Below are 21,899 nucleotides of genomic sequence, written 5' to 3'. Positions count from 1 at the left end.
GAGTCCAATCCTTCGTTTGGCTTTGTGTCCTTTCATATGGGGGTCATAGAACCCACTTCCTCACGGTGCAATCTCACTATTCTTTCTCATTCTGTACAGCGTGAGTGACAGCGGAGGGAAGGAACATGTCTGGGACAGTCCCACAGGACAGTCCCGAGGGACGCCAAGTCACCTGGTCTTGGCCAACTCCAAGGGGACATCCTACCCCGCCCAGGCTCAGAGCCAGCAGCACTTCCGAAAGGTGCAGCAGGCCTATTTCATAAAGGTAGGTTCGTTGTGGTAGGATTTCCCTACAGGAAAACATGCCCTTTTTAAGGGTCCGGTTCCAGGAGTTCTGACAAAGGTGACACCTGTCGGTGCAAAAGCTACCTGCTACCAGCAGCTGCATCAGATTGCCCTGAATCGCTCTCAACTCCCAGAGCAATTAAATCTGGGAGGAAAAGATTTCCACACTGGGGTTTTTGCATGACTCCTTTAATTTGGTGTTCACCTGGCCTGCCTTGCTCTGCCCACGCCCTCAGCAGCCAGTGAGGTTCCAAAATGTCCCAAGGGCAGCGTCACCCCCTCAACACCAGCTCGACTGGCTGGAAATCCAGGTTTTCCTCAGACGCACCCCTCCACAAAGCCTCGGCGACAAGGAAGCTATGAGACCTAAGAGAATGGCATGCTTTCTATGCCAATAACCCCTTCCCTTGATTCTGTTTAGCCGTCACTCTGCTGCCCTTGGGCTGTGGTCTAGGCCTCCTCCAGCCTGCTCTGGAACTGCCCTGCCCGGCCCCCACCCCCACACACTCAGGCCCAGCCCCTCAGAACATGAGCCTGTCCCCCTTTTCATCCTTTCTGGCCAGCAGGGAGAACCCTTCCTCCTCTCCCAAGACCTGACATACGGCAGGTGCATAATGCATTCTAGGTGTCTGACAGAATATAGGGGCAGGAATCAGAGGCGGATGCAATCTTAAACTGAAATCACCTAATTTTATAAATCTGACCTGGAGAGAAGGCTCCACAGAACATTAAGGCAGAGATCATCCACACAGAGTCAGATTTTCCATTAGCTTCTCAGAAGTCAAACGGATTCCAACACGGATATTCCAAAGTGCAGGGATTTGGGGAGGTTACCTTCCCAATTGTCTAATGTGGTTTGCAGCTCGGGCCCCCTGAGACCACTGTGGTAACCACCTGCTCCCCAGCCCGCACTTCTCCGGCTTCCCCTTACCCCCTGGACAGCAGTCTGAGGTCCCTGCACCTGTGTTCCTGCCACTCTCACCGGACATTCCCAAGACATGTTCCCTTGGGCAGTGGCACCTCTCAGATCCCCAAACCAGAAGCCAAAACAAACCTGCAAGGGGCTCCCATTTTGCCTGCTAAAGGTAGGACAAATCACTGAAAATCAGACACAGCTGCTTGATTCACAGAATCCATCATCCTGAAGCATTAAGCCTTTTTCTGAGAGGTGTGTGTACACAAGGAGGGAGAGACCGTGTGCCGGGGATATATGGTATCGTAGCATTCCATCACAGAACTAGGTGGAGCCCCTGAAGTAAGCTACCTGTGCTTACTTTGCTTATTCAAAGATATACATCTTTGAATTCACGTGACTCCTCAGGGCCTCATATGGCCTTACCCTTCAGCACCGGGGAAGGGAGTGAAGGGCTGGAGACCTGGAGCCAGGGCCTGGGAAGCTAGACCGGCTGGACAACAAGGACATGGTGTTGCCCGTGGGGCGGGGGTGGGAGGAGGTGGTTACTGATAGGAGCACACAAGGAAGCGGAGGAGGGGAGCACGGTCCCAGTGTGTGTCAAAGGGAGCTGTTGGCCATGGACACTGAACCCAGAAAGCACACTGGGCTTGGCACTGAGCTTGGAGCCTGCTTAAGATTCTCTCTCTCTCCCCTGCTTGCACACACTCTCTAAAATAAAAAAAAATAATAATAAGAGAATCTTTAAAACAAACAAAGGGCCGCTGGGGTGGCTAAGCTGGTTGGGTATCCAACTTCAGCTCAGGACATGATCTCGCAGTCTGTGAGTTCAAACCCCATGTAGGGTTCTGTGCTGACAGCTCAGAGCCTGGAGCCTGCTTTGGACTCTGTCTCCCTCTCTCTGCTCCTCCCCTTCTCACTCTCTCTCTCAAAATAAGAAAACATTAAAAAATTAAAAAAGATGCACAAACTGGATTTCAGCATATTTCACTCTGTCTTCTACTTTTCTGTTAACCATTCCTTTTCATCATCAAAGGCAATGAAACTGCAGGAGCACTTTTCTGGAAGGGAAACACCTCATCCTCCAAACCATCAAACTGCACCCAATCCTTCACAGGCAAGACACGTGAGACCAGAAAGTAAAATCAACTGGGTTTTTCCCTCACAATACCAAGCGTCGTGTGGTTTCCACCCCTTTTTGGTTAGTTTCCACTGTTGGAGGAATGGGGATAGATTTACCCTCTTGTCAGCAAACTTCAAACCAGGCAAAGTTCTGAAGATCATCAGATCCAAACCTACTAAACTCACAGAGCAGGAAAACAAAGGCCAAAGAAGTTAGGTGACTAAGAAAAGTCAGATACCCCTGGCTCCACATTTCCAAGGTTGCTTGGTTCTCCCCATGCTAGCAACTCAGAACACTCCTGTCCTACGAAGTAGAATCCACAAAAAGCTTGATCAGGAGGAATCTATGGTCCTCATCTGCCACCAAGCATCAGGTGGTGGGCAGGCTCTTGACCCTCACTGTCCCTTCTCTGGGGATGTCTGTCTAGAGGGTGGGGTTTTCTCTCTGCACCTAGGCTATCTGCAGCACCAAATCCAGACCACAATTATATCGTGCCAGTCCATACCATCCAGTCTCTGCCAAAAGGGGTACACACTCACCAACACAGTTACCTTCTAGCATGTAGACCGGACACCGAGGTTTCTCTCAGCACACTAAAGGTGGGCTAATAGCAAAAAGAATTCCACTTTGAGGCCTCACATGCTCCCTTGTACCACACAGCTGTCCCCTGCATCTCTTCCGAGCCTGGAACTGAACTAATACAATGAGTGCATCATCAGTTGTACCTTACACTCTTCATCCAACAGGTCCAAGATGCCCAGCTTAGCTTCTATGAGGTCAATACAAGGTTGGTTATCGTAAAAATCAATCAAGGTCCAAGGTATCTGCTCCTTCATATATTCTTCTTGCTCTAGTTTGAACACGTGCTAGGATAAGAAGTGAAAAGGTCAAAGTTAGTGAACTACAGGCACATCCTGATGTCCATCTCCCCTCAAGTTCAACCATGTGAGTTTAGAGTCCCAGACATGGCTACAGAAAAGGAAAGCTCAGTTAGGTGATCCCCATTCCCCTGGGAACCCTTCTCTAGAATATTCTAGTAATCAACCGGCTTGCAATTCAGCAAATACCCTAGAAGCCCAAGGTCAGGGGGTGTAGGTGGCAAAACCAAGGGAAGGATCATTTACCCTCTCAACCCCACTGCCCCATTCAGATCTCCTCCCAAGCGACACGAAGCACCTCCGCAAAGTTGGAGCAGCATCAAGAAACCAAGAGAAGGTTGGGGCAGAGCTAGAGCCGGTTGACCCCAGGCGGAGGAGAAGTGCCCCAGGCCATTGCTCCCAAGGACAGAGGTGTCCCCACCTCGACACCCTGGGTCAGGAGCTGAGCCTACCGAGTTGAACTGCTGCTGTAGCTTCTCGTTCGCATAGTTGATACAGAACTGCTCAAAGCTGTTCACCTCAAATGTCTCAAACCTGCAGAATGAAGACAGAGAACAGAGAGACATTCCTCTTACAGAAGCAATCACTAGGACTTCCAACAAGGCCACCCTCATCTCTTCTCTCCCGCCGATTCAGTCCCACCCTTAACTCCAGCACAGAAGTAAGTCCCTTGAGCCTGGGAGGGGGCACTCCACCCAAAGGGTTGCTTTGTTCCAAAACACACAAAGGCCCCTCATAGGCTGGCAGTGTTCCCCTCACCCCACACCAGTCAATCACGATTTACACGAATCCCTTATTATAGGACGTTTTGCCTCTTCTTCCAACTTTTAGCTGCTATCAATGCTGTGACAAATATTGTATATACATCTTTGAATTCATGATTCTTTTGGTAGGATGACATCATCCCAGACGGATCACGTCAGAATATGGTTTCTTAAAAGGTAGAAGAAAATTGACTTCCAGAAAGCTGGAACCAATTTTTGTTATCCCCCCACATCCACCCAATGGGTGAAAGCATCTTCTTGTCCTAATACTGATTAAGGATGTTTTGTTTCTCTGATTCATTTTCATGGAGTTTGAATTTACAAACAATTGAGAAATGACAGTCAGATGTGCATCTCATTGAACCTGCAGGAGGGCGGAGAAAAACTGATCTGGGGGAAGTAAGCTGGTGGTGACCAAGTAATGAAAAGGATCGAAAGACACTATGGGAGGTAAACACGAGGGGGCCACAAGTGACCAATGGGGCATGCAGCCGAGATTCACCTGCACAGCTGAATGGATGCAGTAAAGCTCACCAAGCCAGATGGGGCGAGCGAGATCAGCAGCTTTAGCTGCAAATGAGCAGGGCCGTCATGCCCACTGGGCCGAGGCAGTGGAGAAGCAGAAATGTAGGCGGAAGAGGGGCCTTTTTTCATTCACACCACTGGCTGAATGAGCACCTACTGAGCACTTGGCCCCAACAGCTTCATAAGTTCTCACTCAGCACCGGCAACTACCAAGAGCTAGGGTTTATTACTCCAAATAATACAAGCTGGAGAGATTAAATAATGTGCTCCAAGTCAGGGTCCGTATGTGCAAGAGCCAGTATTTGAACCCAGGGAGTGAGGTCTGAGGCCACATTCTTAGAGAAAAGTTTCATTAAGAAAGAGAGAGGGGCGCCTGTGTGGCTCAGGTCATGATCTTGCAGTTCATAGTGAGTTTGAGTGCTGCATTGGGCTCACTGCTGTCAGCGTGGAGCCACGGCTTTGAATCCTCTGTCCCCTCCACACACACACCCCCTCCCCCACCCTCCACTGCTCACACTCTCAAAAAACCAAATACTTAAAAAAAAAAAAAAAAAAAAAAAAGGTCAGGGAAGGGCAGTGGACTTGGGAATATCAATGAGGCACCCTGGGTGGGAGAGGGCACAGGCTTCAGTCTCCCCCATAACCTTAAATCTGTACTCCCTCATTCTTCAGTATGGACAACTTTCTTGATCTTAAATTATGCCAGTCCTCTCAAATAGACTGTACTCCCTAATGACCACTCCCAAATAGAAATGTCAGAGCTGCTTCTGGTGAGGGTAGTGCCTGCTGTTATTAGAGAAGTAGCATGCAATACGGAATAAATGCATCAGACACCCAACAGGGCCATGTCAGTGTCCAGGCTTCTCCTACTTCTTGCACCCACCTTCCCCGCCAAGGTTTAAGATGTAGAGAAGTAAAAAGTCATTTTTTTAAAACTTTGTTTTGAGAGAGAGAGTACACAAGCACAGGGGAGTGGCAGCAGCAAGAGAGAGAGGGAGGGAGGGAGGGAAGGAGGGAGGGAAGGAGGGAGGGAATCCCAAGCAGGCTCCGTGCTGTCAGTGCAAAGCCAGACACGGTACTCGAACTGATGAACTGTGAGATCACGAACTGAGCTGAAATCTAGAGACACTCAACCCACTCAGCCACCGAGGCACCCCAAAAAGTCATTTTGAGATCAAAGGAATCAACTGTTTGGAGACAACCACATTAAAAAGCAGCCCTTGGTCATGCCCACATAGGAAAAATAATTGTAAGCTAATAAAACAAGATCAAAGATGCTGAGTCCAGGCAGGAGCTGCACTCCAGGCTGTGGCGGGGGGGAGGGGGGGGCACTGAGTCTGCCAGTTGTCATGCTGCATTGGGGCCCTCTCGGTCCACATGATCTTATACATGGAGTTCTGTCATTTATTTATTTTTATTTATTTTTTTTTTTTTAATTTTTTTTTCAACGTTTTTAATTTATTTTTGGGACAGAGAGAGACAGAGCATGAACGGGGGAGGGGCAGAGAGGGAGGGAGACACAGAATCGGAAGCAGGCTCCAGGCTCCAAGCCATCAGCCCAGAGCCTGACGCGGGGCTCGAACTCACGGACCGCGAGATCGTGACCTGGCTGAAGTCGGACGCTTAACCGACTGCACCACCCAGGCGCCCCTGGAGTTCTGTCATTTAGAACCTCATTCTCTGCTCCCCCCCCCAACCCAAGACAGGTTGCTGACACTGGCAAACCCCCCAAGGAAACTTAATAAAACCTAGGAAGATAAAAAAGCCACCCTAGCAAATGGCCAGATAATAGCAATTGGGTGTACTTGGAGGGCTTGTACTGAGCCCCACAGATAAAGGATTTCAATATGTGCCACTTGTCATTTTTTAAAGGTTTATGTTGGTAGCGCTCCACTAAGAATATTCTCATTAATTTAAGATGGCCTAAAATTAGCTCCTAATTTCCCTATTTTAAGATGTTATCTAGTAACAATTCCTCTGCCGTCTAGTGTAATTACTGTAATGCCTGCTGAAGGGCCAGAGATGAATGAGGGGTGTAGGTAGCTTGGAAAATGTTTCAGATAACTGACCTCAGAAAGCCACAGTCAGGGAGATAGGGCAGCTTCTCTGCAATAGAATTATCTCGGTAGTAATTCTTCCCATCAACAGAGATGATTTTTTAAAATAAACACAATGGATCAATTCATAGCTCACAATATTAAACTGTCACAAAGAAACTTATATACTAGAGTGAACTGGATTCCTCCTGTAAAATCAATGTTGAGAACACTTAGACTAGAATCCTTGGGTGGGAGGAAGGTCAAAACACAGACAACGACTTGATGCAGAGATCCAAGATCTGTATTCGTGGTGGTACAACCGTTGCCCCCTCCTTCACTTTCCTATCCCCAAAGCGTAGACGAGGATAGAATTTCCTTCTCCCTTTGCTCCAAGTTCAGGGTGTGGGAAGGGTCACAAATGTCTCTCAAAAGAAGGTAGTGTCTGTCTGAAAGTGAAACTGCAATAAAAATAAGTCAACCAGTCCCTCTGAGTTAATTATCAACCTCCACAAACCTCTCACTCCAGGGCAGAGGCAACGTAAAGCTTCGAAGACTGGGAAATAGTTCTTCCCCTGGAGAATGGCTCAAAGGAACTAAATTCCTTACCTCAGTCTCATCTCTTCTACCAAGACCACACTCTACCCTTCTAGCGAAGGCCGAATGACAAGATAGGAGTTATACGTTGGATATGGAGGGGTCTTCCAAGAAATGATTATTAAAAGCCAGACAAGTCCCGTCAAGGTCTCTTTCCCTCCTGAAGCCCAAGAAACCTCCCAAAGGCACCCCGGGGTCTGTTAGCGAGGCCAGCCCTTCTCATCTCTTAACTAAAGAATCTTGGGAGGCTGGCTGCACCTGCGAATGGCAGGACTTGAACTCTGCCCATGTGCTTTGCTGTGACTAGATGCCCCCATGCAGAACTTGACCTTCAGGGAGAGCACAGTCCTAGTCACTGTTCACATCCCGAGGCCAAGAACAGTTACTCTTCTGAAGGACCTATGTCTTTTTTAGTTTGCATTGTGCTCCAATTCCCTGCCTCCTCTCTGTGCCGGGAACCGTGGTGTGGGACCAAAAAATTCCCACCAGATGGGAATCCTCTCCCAGGCCATCAGTCAACTGTCTCCAGAACTGTACAGGCTGCAAGCAGGAGCAAGCCGTGGTTCCTACCCAAAAGAGCTATCAGGAAGACCACAGGAACCCAGTGTATGAAGCCTCCCAAGGAACAGAGATTTCATGTGCCATAACTTTAATGGAGGGTGAGGTCACAGAGGTGATGGCATGGACAGAGAGAACGGTCACTTTATCTGAGCCCCAAGAGTATGTATAGGTGTCTGGCTCCAGGCGAACCCCCAAGAGCTAGGTCAGAGAAATTCTGCGAGATTGAGATTGACTTTAGTGCGATCTGAGTTATAAGGCTCTCCTGGGAGACTCAGAGATTCCAGCGCAAACCCAATGGCTTCAGGGGTCTGCTAGGCCTGAGAGTACTGTTTACCCTGAAAAGGACATGGCCAGCGGTCTTCTGGGCTCCCCAAGTCTGGTCCACTGTTCACAGGCTGGAAGGAAAATGGCCCTGACTTTCCCTCCTCCATTCTCTGTGAAACCTTTTCATACAGGTCAGAGAAGATTGAAGAGACCAAGAAAACAAAATTCCCATTAAAATGAAGGCAAACAGGGGCGCCTGGGTGGCGCAGTCGGTTAAGCATCCCACTTCAGCCAGGTCACGATCTCGCGGTCCGTGAGTTCGAAGCCCCGCGTCAGGCTCTGGGCCGATGGCTCGGAGCCTGGAGCCTGTTTCCCATTCTGTGTCTCCCTCTCTCTCTGCCCCTCCCCCGTTCATGCTCTGTCTCTCTCTGTCCCAAAAATAAATAAAAAATGTTAAAAAAAAAAAAAAAATGAAGGCAAACAGTGGGCAGAAGAAATTTCCTTACAATAGATCATTAAAGGCAGCCTACTGATAGGAAATATTTGCAAATCACATTTCTGATAAGGGGTGAATATGCAGACTATACCAAGACTCTTACAGTTCACCAAGCAGCAAGTAACTCAAAAAACACGCAAAGGACTTGAACATTTTCCCAAAGATACATGAACGGCCAAGAAGCCTATGAAAAATGATCAACATCACTAATAACTACAGGAATGCAAATTAAAACCACAGTGAGAGATTACCTCATACCTATTAGGATAGTTCTGAGCAAAACCACAATAACACGTGTTGTCAAGGATGCAGACAAACTGGAACCCATGTGCTCTACTGATAGAGATGCAAACTGCTGCAGCCACTATGGAAAACAATCTGGAGGTTCCTCAAAAAATTAAAAGAATTGTCATGTGATCCAGCAATCCGACTTCTGGCTATATGTCCAAAAGAATTAAAAGAGCTATTTGCACACCCCTGTTTGCTGCAGCATTGTTCATAATAGCCCAGAGCTCAAAGAAACCCAAAGATCCATCAGCAGAAGAATGGGTAAGTAAAATGTGGTCTGTACACACAATGGAGTATTCAGCTTCCAAGAAGGAAATTCTGTCACAGCCTGCAGCATGGATGAGCCTTGAGGACATTACACTAAGTAACTTAAGCCTGTCACAAAAAGACAAATGTTATAGGGTTCCACTTACATAGGTATCTAAAGTAGTCACATTCACAGAAACAAAGAGGGGTGGTGGTTGCCAGGGGCTGCCAGGAGAGAAAGGGAGTGGTTCAGTGGGTGTGGAGTTTCATTTTCCAATGGGAAAGAGCTCCGAGTTCTGTTGCGCAACAACGTGAATATACTTAATTGATAGCGCTGAACCATATACTTAAAAATGGTTACAAATGTAAGTTTTATGTTAGGTACTTTTCCAGCTGTAATTTAAAAAAAATATTTTTAAAAACATATCATTAAAAAGGACTAACTAGACCTGAGTGCTAACTTAAAGTTAGGAAACACGGCAACAAACACAGGAAGTAATGTGAGGACTTTGAGAAGGATAGAAAATCCCCGCAAACCTCATTTCCTGCTTCCTGGGGCCTACCCACTCCCATCTCCTCTGCTCCTCAGCATTAAGCATTTATCTATACACTCGGCCTTGCTCCCCAAGTCTCCTAGGCCAACTGTCCTCTCGTCAAGAAGGAGCCGGCCACAGCCAAAGCCCCTGCCACCTTGGCATTTGGAAGGCTCAAGTCCAAGACGAATAAATGCATTTTCCCCAAATTGAAGCCATCTATTTCTTTTTGCCTCAGAGGAGAGGAATGAAGGATTACAATTACAATTATTCAAACCTGTAGAGGCAAACGCTGGTTAATGTAACATGAAAAGGAAACCCCTGGCCTGGGAAGAAACACCCGCGGGCAGCTTCACAGATCCTCAGTTAAAGGAAAGAGCTGGTCTCAGGGTGGCTAAAGTGCCTGCTCTGCACTTTTTGGAGCTGAGGTGGGGGAGCAGGTCGTGGGGAAGCCATCCCTCTGCCAGGGCACTGCTTGTCGTGTCGGGAAACGTTCAGGAGAGTCTGAGAGACTCACCTCTGACTGGGGGGCTCACAATAACTGTGGTGGAAGCAGCTGAGGCCCATGCCATTTATTTCGGGGTTCACAGCCTTTTCTACAGTCTGAACTACCAGTTGGAACACCACGATGAGGGGAGATGCCCCTGTGTGACGCTGGCTAAGTCCACTGTTTCCTTATACACAAAGGAGTGTCCACTCTGGCTGCTGATTCTATAGTAACACTTTAAATGTTTACAGAAATTTCTGGAGTGGCTCACCCACACCACAGAACTCTTTTCAGGTGTTCTTACAATGAGCTTGACTGGGGAGTCAACCTTAAATAGCAGCCACAGTCCACCTGGGGACAGTTATCCCACTAATTGCAAATTAGTGTCTACTAGTTGGGGAGGCAAAGGCAATTCCACTCTTATTTGCTAGCTTTGGCGCATTTGTAACCTGATTTAGGAGGAGCTAATTCCCGGGTTGCTTGAGTGGCTCAGTTAAGTATCCCACTTCAGCTCAGGTCATGATCTCACAGTTTGTGAGTTCCAGCCCTGTGTGGGGCTGTGTGCTGACAGCTCAGAGCATGGAGCCTGCTTCGGATTCTGTGTCTCCCTCTCTCTCTGCCCCTCCCCCCACTCACTGTGCCTCTCATGCTCTCTCTCAAAAATAAACATTAAAAATAAAGGAGATAATTCCTTATTCCTTTCTTCTTATTGAATGGGGTTTAATCCTTCCCATTCTTTCTAGCTTCCACCTGCCACCCTGCTGGCCCACAGATGACAAGTAATACAACAATCCAAGACTTGAGGTCATCCCAAGGGCATCTTCTACGTGCACCAAGTCTCCTCATCCTAGGGCTGAGAAACAATGAGACCATGGTTTCAGAGATGGTCCCTCTCTTCAGTGTTTGGTAGTGAGGGATTTGGGTAGAAAACTCAGTGTTGGCGTTTTCTGATGCCATGGAGGATGAAAAGCTCCTTAGGATCACATCCCATAGTTACGTTATAAATAAACCCTCAGGACTGGAATAGGTTTGGAATGGGGGGTGGTTGGAGGAGACAACAAGCAGTGCAATGTCCAGTGACACACCTACTTTCAGAAGACAGAAAAATGGCCACGTTGGAAGAAAAAAAAAAAAAAAAAAAGAAAGAAAAAAAAGATCCAGTGCCTTTCTGGAAGGTGTCTGAAGTTCCAAAGGAAAGGAGACAGACACCACAGACTTACACCAAACGTTGTCATTTTGTTTCCCGGATGAAGAAATGTCGTCACTGACCTGATGGATCAGAAACAGGACCTCCAAGGTCCAAGTGACCTGCTTTCCTGTGGTGGTTTTTGGTTTTGACCTCCTAAGAGTTCATTAGATACCCAATGGCGAGAAAAGAGCCTTAGCCGGTGTCAATTTCTACAGTAATTTCTCGGCAGACTACAACTGCTGAGGTGCATGCTTATTTACATTCGGGGAATGTCTCTAAGTGCTTTCTTGGCAACAAATGGCCCAGATAGATATAGCCAGCCTGTTAAGTCTGAACCTACCCCATGTCTCAGTTGCCATCTTGAACTCTACCTATATAGGACACGAACGCAGTACTACGTTGAGCATATGGAAGAATATGGCATTCTGTCTCTGCAAGAGCAGAGTGAATGGCTTTGCAAATAGGACCACTTTGTGGCAGAGTCTGCAAAAGGAAATTAGCTCCTGAGAAAGAACAAGGATTTAAAAAAGAAAAGAGGGGCACCTGGGTGGCTTAGTCAGTTAAGCGTCCGATTTCAGCTCAGGATGAGTTCGAGCCCCACGTCAGGCTCTGTGCTGACAGCTCAGAGCCTGCTTCAGATTCTGTGTCTCCCTCTCTCTCTGCCCCTCCCCTGCTCATACTCTATCTCTGCCTCAAAAATAAAAAAATTTAAAAAATATAATAAAAAGAGAGAAAAGAAAACAGATTAGCATATCTGAAGGAAGCACAAAGGGTAGGAAACTTTCCCCACTGGGACCTTGCTCTCACTGGAAAGCTGTCAGATGTTCCCAGAGGAACCCACAGTCACTCCAAGAGGGGGATGGCATTCCCAGGATTCTCACCCCACCACGGTCAAATCTACCTCTCCAACCACAAGCAAGCCTTCTCTGAAATCTATTTCTTCCCTTGGGGCAGTGACAGGACCTTAGAACAGACTCAATTACAAGAAGTAAATGGCAAATTTAAGCACAAAATGCCAGCTTGAATGAGCCCAGCCAGCAGAATCTCTAGACCCAGCAGCATGACACCCCACCAATGAGCAAAGCCTTTCACTGTCACCGTGAATCCCAGGGAAGGGATGACCATCTATGTAAAAGCCACACACCGCTAAGATAGTAACCAAAACAGAGCTGAGTGCCAGTAGCACCAAAGTCACGATATTAAAACAAAAAAAGAAAGTTTTCTTTCTTTAGTTTTGAGAGGGGGTGACAGGCAGAGAGAGAGGGAGGCAGAGAATTCCAAGCAGGTTCCACACTGTCAGCATGGAGCCCGACATGGGCCTTGAACTCATGAACTGTGAGACGGTGATCTGAGCTGAAAACCAAGAGTCGAACACTTAACCGACTGAGCCACCCAGGCACCCCCCTCGAGTCACAGTATTACGTGCTATTCACAACATTGAGTCTACATGTTAGTCTTCCCAGATCAAAAACTCAGTAAAATTAGATTCCTGCCTAGGTTTAAGGGAATCAGGTCAAATGCTGCAGCCTGAGTTTCTCTGGGTCTTACCTTAAAAGGGAACACTAAAGGTCAGTTTTTCTGGGGGAAACCCAATTACCTGAAAATACTCATGACGGAGAGAGTAACAGAATTACTGACAGCCAAGAGGTATGCTCCCAGGGTACAGAGACTGTCCTGTGCTCTCCACAGAGCAACTCGAGCAGCTGGAGCACAAAGCAGGCACTCAGCTGGCCAGGAGAAGGGGTGGCCTGCACAGGGGCGTTCAGCTAAAACCCTCAAGTGCCCTGGAGCAGACACATCCCTCCTTCCGACTCTTGGGTGAAGCTCCACTGTTTACTCATTCTTTGAGTGAGCTTTTTTCACACTTTGCTTTTTCCTACTGCTAGTGCTCATGTTCCCAAAGGTGCCTCCCTACCTCCCATATTTTACTCCCTCCCTTTAAAAGACCCAGTTCAGGGGTGCCTGGGTGGCTCAGTCGGTTAGGCATCTGTCTTCAGCTCAGGTCATGATCTCTCCAGGAGTTCGAGCCCCGTGTCGGGGGCTCTGTGCTGACAGCTCAGAGCCTGGAGCCTGCTTCGGATACTGTGTCTCCCCTCTCTCTGCCCCTCCCCTGCTCATGCTCTCTGTCTCAAAATAAATAAAAACGTTTAAAAAAATTTTTAAAAGACCAGTTCAGACCTCACCTTTCACATGAAGCTTTCCCTGATGGTACCAATAAGTGTGCCTACTCCTACCTTGAAACTCACCCAACACCAAGTGTCCAAAACCCCCCAACGGACTCTGCTACAATTTCTTCTGTTGCCTCTTGTATTACATAACTCAGGCATGTGACTTAACTCTTCAGCAGGAGGCCTTTGTGATGCTAAAAAAATCAAGTTTCCTTCTTCCATTTCCTCTACACTATGCAACATGGTTTGATTTGAAAGCCAACAATGAACAAGGACGACAGAGATGTAAGTAGGACAGCCTGTCCTCACAGGGGCAAGTGGCCACTTCTAGGAGATTCTCCTTTACTACAGCCTCAACATAAGGCAAATCCCAGCTCATCAGCCGACTAAGCAGTTGCTTCCACCAGAGCGTTCCTGTTCTTACAACTCTGCACTTCCATGTGTCTCAATTTCTATTTTAAGATAGAAGTCATGACTTCTAGGATATAAAGATCCAGGAGGATTCAACCTATTATTAGCTTAAAGAGGGCAAGGCATTGATCATAAAAGATGTTCAAGGGAGGTTGCAAACCAGTACATATAATTTCAAACACCTCTAGAAGGATCTGGAAGGAACCTCAAAGAGACTATGGCTCAACTCTTCATTTTAAGCTATGGAAATAAAAGACCAGAAAGGGGCTGTGATCTGTAGAGAACCATCCAGTGAGCTGGTGACAGCTGTGAGTTACAATACTCATCTCCTGAGGCCTAGTCAAGTAGACTTTCCACTGTGCCATGCTGCCCTTCCCTGCAAAACACACAGTTATAAACAACAGTTTTTGCCATTAGGCTCGAAGTCTGAAAGGAAGAGAAATCTCAAGAATGACCACACGTTGAGTCTTACAGTGCTGGACAAAATCATGGTAGTACAATAACCATCTAGACAGGTCATATAGGGAATGAGCTCAAAGGGTAGATTTGAATAAAACAGCTTAAGTTCGTAGTAGCTTCCAGTCCAATGTTGGGTGAGATACTTCCCTCTCTTGGCCTGTTTCTCAGTTGTGAAGAAAGGCGACTACATGGTTTCTCAATGGGAAAGCTACTGGGGTTTTGACAGGGTCTGTTCTTCCTTAAAACCACCCTCCGTATTGCAGGACACCTAGCATCCCTGACCTGAGGCCACTAGGTGCCAGTAGAGACCCCAGTCACTGTGACAACCAAAAAAAATGCTTTCCTACATTTCACACTCTCCTGGGTTGAGAATGCCAGGGGCTTGGGGAGCATGACAAGGCCCCCTGCCAACTCTGAAATGCTGGCAGGAAGACACTAACAACCATCAGGTAGAGTGTAGGAGGATGTGTGCAGGCCTACCCATAGATGTCCAGGACGCCAATGAAGGAGTGTTGCTTGAGAGGCGTGTGCAGGGCCTTGTTGATGTGCTCCACAATCCAGCCGAACAGCTGGGCATAGATGTGCTTGGCTAGGGCGTTGCGGGCATTGACCACCTGCTGCACGGACATAGTCTTGACGTAGGTCTCTGAGGTGGTGACCAGCTTTCGATGGCATAGCCAGTGCTCCATCTGACTGTGCTCCACCCCTAGCAGTCGGCAGAAGCTGTTCAAGTGTTCATCCTGAGGCTGGAAGAGACACGGGAGACGGTTTCAGGAGGGGAATGGAGAGCAAACCCGCCACCACGCCCTCTCCCCTAGGACAGAATGAGCCCGCCCAGCACGGTGGGGCCATGTTTCTCCCAGCCACAGCACCAGCGGACTCACACGCTCTCATACGGATGAGCAGAGGGACAGGCGGAGCCCAGAAAATGTTGCTCAAACTCATTATTACACCAAATTATCAGGGCTGTAAAAAACAAAAGCTTTCTCAACTTTTCCTATGCCCTCCCCTCCACGGCCAGCCAGCTGCCTAGTGACAGGCAGGAGAGAATCTGGGAGCAAAGGGAGTAGAATGAGAATTGATAATTTAGGGACGGATAATCCAGTAAGGAGCCAGAAGACAGCAGTAACTGTACAAAGAAGTGCACACAGAATCACAGTGAACGTTTAGTTTCCATCCACAGAGTCCCACCTGCAGTGCTGAACCCACAGCCCAAAAAGAAGCCCTCATGTGCAGGCACTACCCTTGACCAGCACCTGGTCTAACAGCTGCCTTAGCCTCAGTGACCTTAAGCAACACATACTTGATGCTATCCTTTTTTTTTTTTTTTATTATTACTATTTTTGAGAGGGAAAGATGGAGACGGAGAGAGAGAGAGGGAGGGAGAGAGGGAGAGAGAGGGAGGAAGACACAGGATATGAAGCAGGCTCCAGGCTCTGAGCTGTCAGCACAGAGCCCGACGCGGGGCTCAAACCCACGGACTGTGAGATCATGACCTGAGCCGAAGTCGAACGCCCAACCGACTGAGCCACTTGGGGGCTCCGCTTGGTGTTTTACTCTTAAAGTACTTGCTGCCTCGGGGGAAAAAAAGCCAATCAAGGTGGAAAGCTAGGACAAGTGGCAAGAATACAGAACTGTGACCTGAGAAGAACAGCCCACTTGGAACATGGTTAAGCAGTACCACCACCCTTTTAGAGTTGGAGGAAAAACTAGGCATTCCTGGAGATGAAGTCCCTTTTCTACAGAGTGAGGCAGCACATTTCCAGAGACTTGCCCAGGGTGCCTTCTACCCAGCGAACCCAGCTGCCTCTGATCTGGACACTCACTTACCCAAACTCCCAATCAGAGCACTTGGCCTTCGGGTCCCTGATAAACACGTCACCCACAGGTCTGGTCTTATTACACCCAGTAAGTCAGATACTCCTTGCTTTTCACAGAAGGCACCCCACGAAAAATCCTGTTCTTTGCTCTCTCACCTAAATCCTCTCCCTGGGAAAGCTGATAACCCAGCCAGGAGCGTGCTGGATTGCATATTAACTCAGGCAGAAAGGGAATCCTTTAGAACATGATGTGCCACCTTCTATAATGACCTTACATTGCTCGTGGGACTCATTTTCTAATGAGGCTGCTTTGTAGGATTTAAATGAGACTTTACGTGTTCAGTGAAAATTAACGCAGATAACTGTACCATTTCCCCAGGCCATTTTTTTTTCCTCCTACAGATATTTAAAATCCATCTAGCCAAAACAAACCCGATTACAAATTAGAATGTCAGAGTAGGAACGAACTTCCACAAGTCAGTAAGGCCACCTTTTCTCCAAAACGCGGTCTGTGGAGCAATAGTTCCAAAGCACACTAATTGGCTTTACCTAACCAGAGGGACGGCACCAGGTGAGACACAGCTGGACTCCTTGGTTAATGCACCCTGAAAGCACCAAGAGACCTATTTTACGCAGCATTTCCTGAACTTAACTGACCAAAGAACGCTTATTTTCTTAAGAAATTGCCCAGGGCTAAGCTTTGGGGGAAAATTCCTTGGGCACCATCATTCTAACCCAATCCCCCTTATTTTTCAGGTTAAGAAAAATGAGGGGAACGGAAGCCCCCCTGGCCGTGGCCCAGAGCTCCTGATCCAGCCAGCGGGGTGGGCACCCAGAGGCCCTGTCTTCTCACTCAGCAGGTGGGGCTGCTGCGGCCACCTCTCCAGGCCAACCCCATTTCTCTATGCAGCAGCCTGTGCCTGCCTTCCTTCTCCCCCAGACAGAAAGCCACATGTAGCCGCATTAAATGCGTAGGGACCACTTGGCAAGCAACAGGTTCAGAGGTGGAAAGAGTCCAACCTCTTAATCTGACCTGCTTCCAAGAAATGCTTAATTGCTAGGCATAGCACTGCAGCTGGATTGCCTGACACGTACATGGCCTGCTGGCAGCAAACATGACTGCCCAAGGCCTGCCCGCTGGTTCCCTAGCCTCCCTGGCACCTCCCAGGTGAATGCAGTGGAGAAAGAACCACGAGTTCTGGAATGGTTTGATCACCGCCTCGGGACAGGTTCCCATCTGCTGCAGCGGGATGTGGCTTGCCCCTCTATTACCCCTTCTGACTGTTGATTAAAGGTGCTAAGTGAGACTGATTTAACATCATGCAATTACATTTAAGCTTAATTAAATGGTGCTAAATCCATTAAAAACAGCCAGCATCATAGGTAGATTAGGTTTTGTGGGCCCATATTGCCAAATTCAAAAAACAAATTGCCGCTGGTGTCCAAGTAATTGCATGCTGTTGCCTCTCCAGGGTAACTCTGGCCGTCATGGAACACATTTTTATGCTTTGATTAAAAACTACAGAGCAGAAGGCATACTGCGTACGGACAGACAGCCTTTCCAGGAGGCGGCCCACCCCACGCACCTGAGGAATAGACCCAAATCCATCTGAGACAGACGTGCACTAGTGGAGCACTTCCTGAGCATGTACTGCGTGCCCAGCACTGCCCTAGGCGCTGCCGGGGACCTCAGCATGGGGAGGACAGCCTCAGCTCAAGGTGGGCTGGAAGGCACAGGGCTGGCAATGGTACAGGGGACACACGGGCTGGGGCCCAACGTGGCCCTGTCATTAACTGTTATGATCTCTCTGGGCCTTAGTTTTTCCAACCCTGTTAAGTGACAGGGTTACCCAGAAAGCCCACTCTGGTTCCAACAACAAGGATAACCGGCAAGAACTCAATCACACGTGAGCCCTGGGCTAAGGTAGCTCATGTCGGTTGCACTGTGCACATAAGGAAGCAGACTTAGAAGCGTTAACTATAAGTGGCAGAACCAGGATTTAACACCCTGGCAGTCCTGACTCAGAGCTCTCACAACGTGTTCTCCACACAGCCTCTTATTGGAGGACAATGAAAGACCAAGTAACTGTGCTCAAAAACCTGACTTCCTGTTAGCTCTAAGAGATAGGTATCCCAGCTTCTACCTGTCAGACTTCCTCCCACCTCCCCTCCATAACTGTATCCTCCGTCCACTCTTCTCCAAGTGTAAGCCTCAGTATCCCCACCTTCCTGCAGTGTTTACAGAAACACTCAGCAGGTGCCAACATGTGTCAAGTTGGAAGAGAGAACACATCAGACACGGCCCTGGAGTTTAGTCGGGGAAACCGGCATTGATCAAATAGCCAATCAGGCACCTACCAAGTGCTGGGCACCATCCTGGGTGGTAGAGATACAATAATTAAGAAACAGTAGCTGCCTTTGTAGATTGTGGACTCCCTCAAGGGAGAGACATGCGGCAAACCACCCCACGGAAAATGCAAAATTGCAACCATGCTAGGCACCATGCGGAACAGGTACAGATGCTGTAGAAATCCATGATGGGGGAGGAGGAGACTGGAGGGGGGGGGGGGGGAGTGTTGAGAACGTGTGTCACCTTTCCTGTACCTCACCAACCCAAACCAGGAGTTTCTCAAAGCAAATGTTTCTAGTATCAGCTGTCCCGGACACCAGGACATACACAGCTGCCCTAAGAAACCAAGGGGCATTTACTGGGGTATGTGAGTGGGTTAGGCACAGACCCCTTAAATTTTTTTTTTAATGTTTATTCATTTCTGAGGGACAGAATGAGAGAGAGTGCAAGTAGGGAAGGGCAGAGAGAGAGGGAGACACAGAATTCGAAGCAGGCTCCAGGCTCTGAGCTGTTGCACAGAGCCAATGAGGGGCTCAAACCCATGAACTGCGAGATCATGACCTGAGCTGAAGTTGGACGCTTAACCGACTGAGCCACCCAGGCACCGACCCCTTATGCCTTCCTCACAAGGAAAAAGACATGGGAGCAATAGTTCACTGGCCTGACGGCCTCAGTCTCGGGGAGTGCTTGGCTCGCACTGGGGGCCCATTCCCCACACTGCCAAGGCACAGGGCCTCCTTGCATTGCCCAGGTGCTCTCACAGCACCATCGCTGCCAACCTCACTGCCCACCCACCCAACATACACACCCCAATGTCACAGTGACACCCCGATGGTCACCTGACACTGCTCAAGCTCCAACGTTCCCTCCTTTCAAACTGAGCCCAGGTGCATGAGCCTCAAAGCTCTCGCTAGAGAGCATGGAATCTAAGCTAGAGAGCTTAGATTCCATGCTAAGGATGGTGGCAGCCTTGATGGGCCCAGGAGACCTCCCACCCCCAAGACCATTTCTCTTTCAGGGAAAACGTATGGGGCAGTGGGGAGGGGATGCCAGATGCCAACTACAGTTCAGGTCTTCCTCTCTCTAAAGACAGGGGCAATTTCAACTTCTGATAAGCCCTAACTCCAAGCAAACGGCAGGAAATAAGTATTTGTTCAATTGAAAAAGCATCAGGTGTGAGTGGCATGGACACTTGGGAACAAGAATTATACTTTGTATCTCCCCAAGACTTAGCCGCTAAGGGGCTGAGGAAAGGTCTATAATCAACAGTTGCAGATTCACTTATTAAGAGGAGAGACTAGACTGACCCAAATACCAGAGCGCACACCCCAGCTGCTGTCTCTAGGACCGCACTGGTATCCACTCCAACACCCACCCATTTTTTTTTTTTATGTAGCACATATCTGGTGCTACATTGGGCACCAGGAAAATAACTGTCACTATGAGCATTTTTGGAGTAATTCACAGTTTATAATACTTTCGCATAGATGTCTCAATATTCTGCATCACACTGTCAAAATCTTGCTAAGTGTGGTTATCTTTTGTCCGCCCAATTAGATTGTAAGCTCCTTGGAGACAGTCCTTCATCTCCTTCCTGATGTCCAACATGATGTCCATCCCTTTGCTGCATGGACCTTAGTCACAAGTTCAGAAAGTACTCATGGATTGGTAACACTCTGTAGAATTCCATGGACCTCAGTGTACTTGGAAAAGCAATCCATTAAAAAAAAAAGTATTTAATAGCCCCTAAATTCCCTCCCCTCGGTGACAGAAATTTGATGGCAACTGATTTGAAAAGGATGTGTTTTTTTAAAAAATTATCAGTAAGAACAGAAGCCATTATTGTTAAGAATAAATAACCTCTGAGTGTAAAAACACATTTCAGTTGTATAAAACTGTAAGAGCAGAGTAAATTGTGTATGTTTTATCTTGGGTGTTGGTGTGCAACTTACTGATATACTACAGGAATCACCATCACGCTCAGCCTGAATCTCCACATTTCCAAGGTGCAGGATAGAAGCAATTATCTTAAAAATGCTTATCTGATGGGACTCTCTCACTCCTGAAAAAAAGAAGAATGAATGACACTTAACATCCATGGTAGGATAGAAAGGACATTTTACCCTTTTTTTAAGGACTTAAAAATTTTTTTTCCTTGATTTTCCTTCCTGGGCCAACGACTCCTAAAATGATCCAGGCTCCTCACCAAGTAATTACCGCTCATAGTAACAGCTCACAGGGCAAAGGGGCTCCCTGGGCTAAAAGGGAAATATCCTCACTCTGATTGTCTTGTTCAAACCAGATGGGTTATGCTACCATTTTAACTTCTCTAAGAGCAAAGGAGAGACAGCAATCACACAGACTCATTTTCGTCTTCATCTCCACTGAATACTTTATGGATGTTTTCATGAGTTTAATAACAATGGCCATTTATCTGTAGTCACTTCTCTCCAAACGCAATATCCAGCAAACATCTGTGTCCCACATCCCAAGTGCCAACGGGGGAGGAAGAGGAGAAACTTCTGGGAGTGCTGTTGTTGGAGCTGGACAGCCAGCTGGCTCTCAGCTGGGGCCGTGCTCCATGCTCCTTCAGTTACAGACACACCGGACCTGCAGCTGCTGGGGCAGCAAACACCTGATGCCGCATTTGAGTACCTAAGTTATCAAAGACATGCATGACCTCTTAAAATTTATCTTTAGATTTAAGGCGTTATCATTTATTTTTGAATACAAAATCAGACCTATAAAACAACAGGCTACAGAGTAAGAGAACACTAGTTAACCTACCCCACAGTTTAAGAAATACAGTGGTCTCCCATATCTCTCTCCAGCTGCAATTTTTAAGGCAATACTTTACTCAGGCCAAAAAAAAAAAAAGTGACACCAATATAAGTGGATGGTAAAGATGCCACCCACTAGGATTAAAAACCATCCACAAAGTGGACAACCCAAGCATGAACTGGACAAATGGATGCTAGACTTTATTAATGAGAGATGACCATTGCTGTTTAAGCTTCATAGGGGGAGGGGTTTATTTTTTAATATGAAGTTTTAAAATACACAAATAGCAATATAATGAATCCCTGTTCTTGCCTTGGCACACGGGTGGCTCAGGAGCATGAATAATGGAAGTGAACTGATGGCTGTTACACAGACTGCCAGTATTCCCAAAGGTCTACAGAAATGCAGGAGCCATTCAAATATCTAGTTTCATTTAATCTAATTAAGAAACAAAGAGCTCAAGGCCAAAGAATTTACTGTAACTGATTAAGACTGAAGAAAATAAGATAGGTTAAAGGCCGGAGATTGTTACCCCAGACAAGACAGGAGGCTTGTACTAGGCTTTGGATCAGAGCTCAGAGTGTCCTGATCTCAAGTAAGTCCTCTTGGAAGTACTAGTCAGGAAGTGGGCATTTGGGCCTTCCCATTAAGGACAGATCGCTTTCCTCTCTCCTTCACTTATCCTTAAGAACTGATGCTTTGTCAATTTCCAAAGCCTTCACCAC

General features: G+C 47.6%; 1 protein-coding gene across 3 annotated transcripts in view; it reads right to left on the bottom strand.

Moving 5' to 3' along the window:
- Nucleotides 1-21,899, bottom strand: part of MYO5B (myosin VB) — a 340,033-nt gene that overhangs the window by 108,248 nt on the left and 209,886 nt on the right. For all 3 annotated transcript variants that reach the window (XM_058692140.1, XM_058692142.1, XM_058692141.1), the window contains exons 9-12: nucleotides 20,346-20,455; nucleotides 14,704-14,969; nucleotides 3,652-3,733; nucleotides 3,047-3,187 (exon numbers count right to left, since the gene is read on the bottom strand). In XM_058692140.1, coding sequence (XP_058548123.1) covers nucleotides 3,047-3,187; nucleotides 3,652-3,733; nucleotides 14,704-14,969; nucleotides 20,346-20,455 — 599 coding nt within the window. The remainder of the gene's footprint in view (nucleotides 1-3,046; nucleotides 3,188-3,651; nucleotides 3,734-14,703; nucleotides 14,970-20,345; nucleotides 20,456-21,899) is intronic.

Source organism: Neofelis nebulosa, chromosome 11 (genome assembly GCF_028018385.1).
Source record: "Neofelis nebulosa isolate mNeoNeb1 chromosome 11, mNeoNeb1.pri, whole genome shotgun sequence".
In the NCBI taxonomy this organism is placed as follows: Eukaryota; Metazoa; Chordata; class Mammalia; order Carnivora; family Felidae; genus Neofelis; species Neofelis nebulosa.
Note: the sequence above shows the minus strand (reverse complement) of the source record. Positions and strands in the feature narration are given on the sequence as shown.